This window comes from Bison bison, unplaced genomic scaffold (genome assembly GCF_000754665.1).
Source record: "Bison bison bison isolate TAMUID 2011002044 unplaced genomic scaffold, Bison_UMD1.0 scf7180017864124, whole genome shotgun sequence".
Classification (NCBI taxonomy): Eukaryota; Metazoa; Chordata; class Mammalia; order Artiodactyla; family Bovidae; genus Bison; species Bison bison.
This window is the reverse complement of record NW_011494696.1, coordinates 306,454-309,052: the sequence shown is the minus strand read 5'-3', so window position 1 is coordinate 309,052 and position 2,599 is coordinate 306,454. Positions and strand designations below refer to the sequence as shown.

At 45.7% G+C, this 2,599-nt stretch overlaps 1 protein-coding gene across 1 annotated transcript in view; it reads right to left on the bottom strand.

The window, feature by feature from the left end:
- Nucleotides 1-831: 831 nt before the first annotated feature.
- LOC104988352 (pregnancy-associated glycoprotein 2-like) overlaps nucleotides 832-2,599 on the bottom strand; it is a 9,413-nt gene continuing 7,645 nt past the window's right edge. The window contains 2 exon segments of the mRNA XM_010839637.1: nucleotides 832-978; nucleotides 2,517-2,592. Coding sequence (XP_010837939.1) covers nucleotides 832-978; nucleotides 2,517-2,592 — 223 coding nt within the window.

The following is a 2,599-nucleotide window of genomic DNA, read 5'->3' as shown; positions in this document are numbered from 1 at the left end:
TAAACCATCTCCAAGAAACAGAAATGCAAGAAGGCAAAGTGGTTATCTGGGGATGGCTACAAATAGCTGAGAAAAGAAGAGAAGTGAAAGCAAACGCAAAGGAGAAAGTTAAAATCAAAGGAATGCAGACTTCCAGAGAAGAGCAAGGAGAGATAAGAAAGCCTTCTTAAGTGAACAGTGCAAGAAATAGAGGTAAACAATAGAATTGCAAAGACAAGACATCTCTTCAAGAAAATTGGAGATACCATACAGACATGTGATCTGAGGTGGACTAGTCAGAGCACTCCCTTGAACCCTCAAGACTATGAGCTTCTTTCCTTATGGGTTAGACGCCTTAGGGATAAAAACCCTAAGGCATGTAGCTCTGGTCTCCCTCACTAGGTGTAGAAGCCTTAAGGAAGAAAGCTGTCAGGCTAGACATACAAAGGAAAGAGGGGAAAGAGCGAGGGTGAGAAAGAGAGAACTGATGACTTCTGATTTCTTGGGTCCAGTCACTGAGATCTTTCTATCTTCTCTGGTTCCTATGTACACGATCTCCAGTGTTCTTATGAAAAGTCTCCCCTTTCCTTGAAATCAGTTGGAGTTGAGCTCCTCTCCCTAGTGGTTCAGACTTGGTTCTAGATCCTCCCTGATTATGATGCACCTCCCAGACCCAAAAAGAGGCACCCATTTGTTTTAGCACCATTAAGAGTGAAACATTTTATTCTTTACTGAGAATAGAGTTTGCAGAGCACCAAACACAGTTCACCAGCATCGCTGGGCAGGAGTGCCCTAGTGTGAGCGAGTGTGTGTTAGGAGTCGCCTGCTTGATTCCTGAAACAGTCCAAGCATTTACACTGCCGGAGCCAGGCCAATCCTTTCATTTTTTCGATCAAAAACTGAGAAGTACTGCCTCAGAAAGACGTCACCCAAGAGCCAGTTGTCTGGAGAGAGATTTTCTAGGCCCCCTTGAAAGATGCTAATGCAGGAGTTTTTATCCTGGGGGAGTTAGAGACATACACCAGTCAGCCTGTGTGCTTACCTGCTACTCCCTCCTCAGTATCCAGACCTGACACACTTCTTCATTTTATTTCCCTTTTTTTGTAAGTATCAGGTGATTTTCTCAGCAGCTGGGGATATGAGGGTTCATCCAAAACCAAAAAGGGCCAAGTCGTGTGACTGACATATTCGGGAGTGTGGGGAGGGGAGGATTGGAAGTTTGGAGTTATCAGATGCAAAATAATATACAGAAAAGTAACAAAGTCCTACTTATAGTGCAAGGAACTATATTCAATATTTACTGATTAACTAATAAAAATATATTTAAATATGTACAGCTAAATCACTTAGCTGTGCAGCATAACTTAAGGCAACACTGAAGATCAGTTATACTGCAATACAGTTTTTTAGAAAAGAACAAGAGCGTCCTTTGGTTCTCCTCCCACTCTCTGTTTCTTTCCTTCTGACTCCTGCTCCTTGTTTTCTCTGCAGAGAATGCCTGTTCTTCTCCTGGGTTCCCAAAACCAGCTCTTTTTTTAAACTTTTAATTTTGTTTTGGAGTATAGCTGATTAACAGTATTTGAAGTTTCAGGTGGACAGTAAAGGGACTCAGTCATACATATACACGTATCCTTGTCCCAAAGACATCCTTTCCATCCAGGCTGCCACCTTATGTTGAGCAGTGTTCCCTGTGCTATACAGTAGCTCACTGTTGGTTATGCATGTTAAATACATTCAAAACAGCGCTCACAACATGTTCTTTAAGACTTCGCTCAGGCCCTCTGAGAAGCCTGTTTGGACCCACACTCAGCCTTTGGCCACTCCAGGCTTGGCTGGGTGACTTATTCTGGTCTCCATCCCCACCCGTCGGTCCATAGTCCTCAACACCCCTAATAAGTCCCAGGGTCCCTTTGCAGAGCACTGTGAGGTGCCATTTGTATGGAACCCAGGGCAGATTTGCCTAGACCCAAGCAGACCTCCCTATGGTGCCATGAGTCAGGGGTTTTAGAATTACTGCAATTCCCTCTCTTCCTCAGAGCCTTCTTTGAGCCCAACAGCCTGCTCTGAACTCCCACAGGGAGCTGACGTGAAGCCTCCACCCTGTGTCAGGGCTGAGCAGTCACTGTGCACCCTTTAATCACCTTAGCATCCAACCTCCCCATAGAGGGGTCAGGTAGCCTGACTCACAGAGGGGGAACTGGGACTTAGCAAGGGGAAGTTGCAGTCAAGGTCTAAGGTAGCCATGTAATTTTTTGTAACTGGGACAATTTCAATAAGGAAAGGGAGACTGTTAATCATTATGGTGGGAACACACACAGGGACTGCCACCAGCCAACCCCCCTTGTCACATGTCCTATTTTAGGGATCCCTAGAGCTGACTTCCTGTATTTCTGCATCTGAGGGGTCTAGCTGAACTGAAGATCTATGAGGGCAGAGGCCCTTAGTGTTCCCCTCTCCTTGTGACTCCCACCATGTCATCATGGAGTGGTGTCTCCACATTTATTTCAGGAGGATGGATGTCCCAGATTGTCCTCTACTCTCAAGTGGTTGATTTTGTGGGAGGCGCTGGCCCAGCCACAGGGGCTCAGCAGCATCTGCAAGTTGTGGCTTGGCCTGAGGA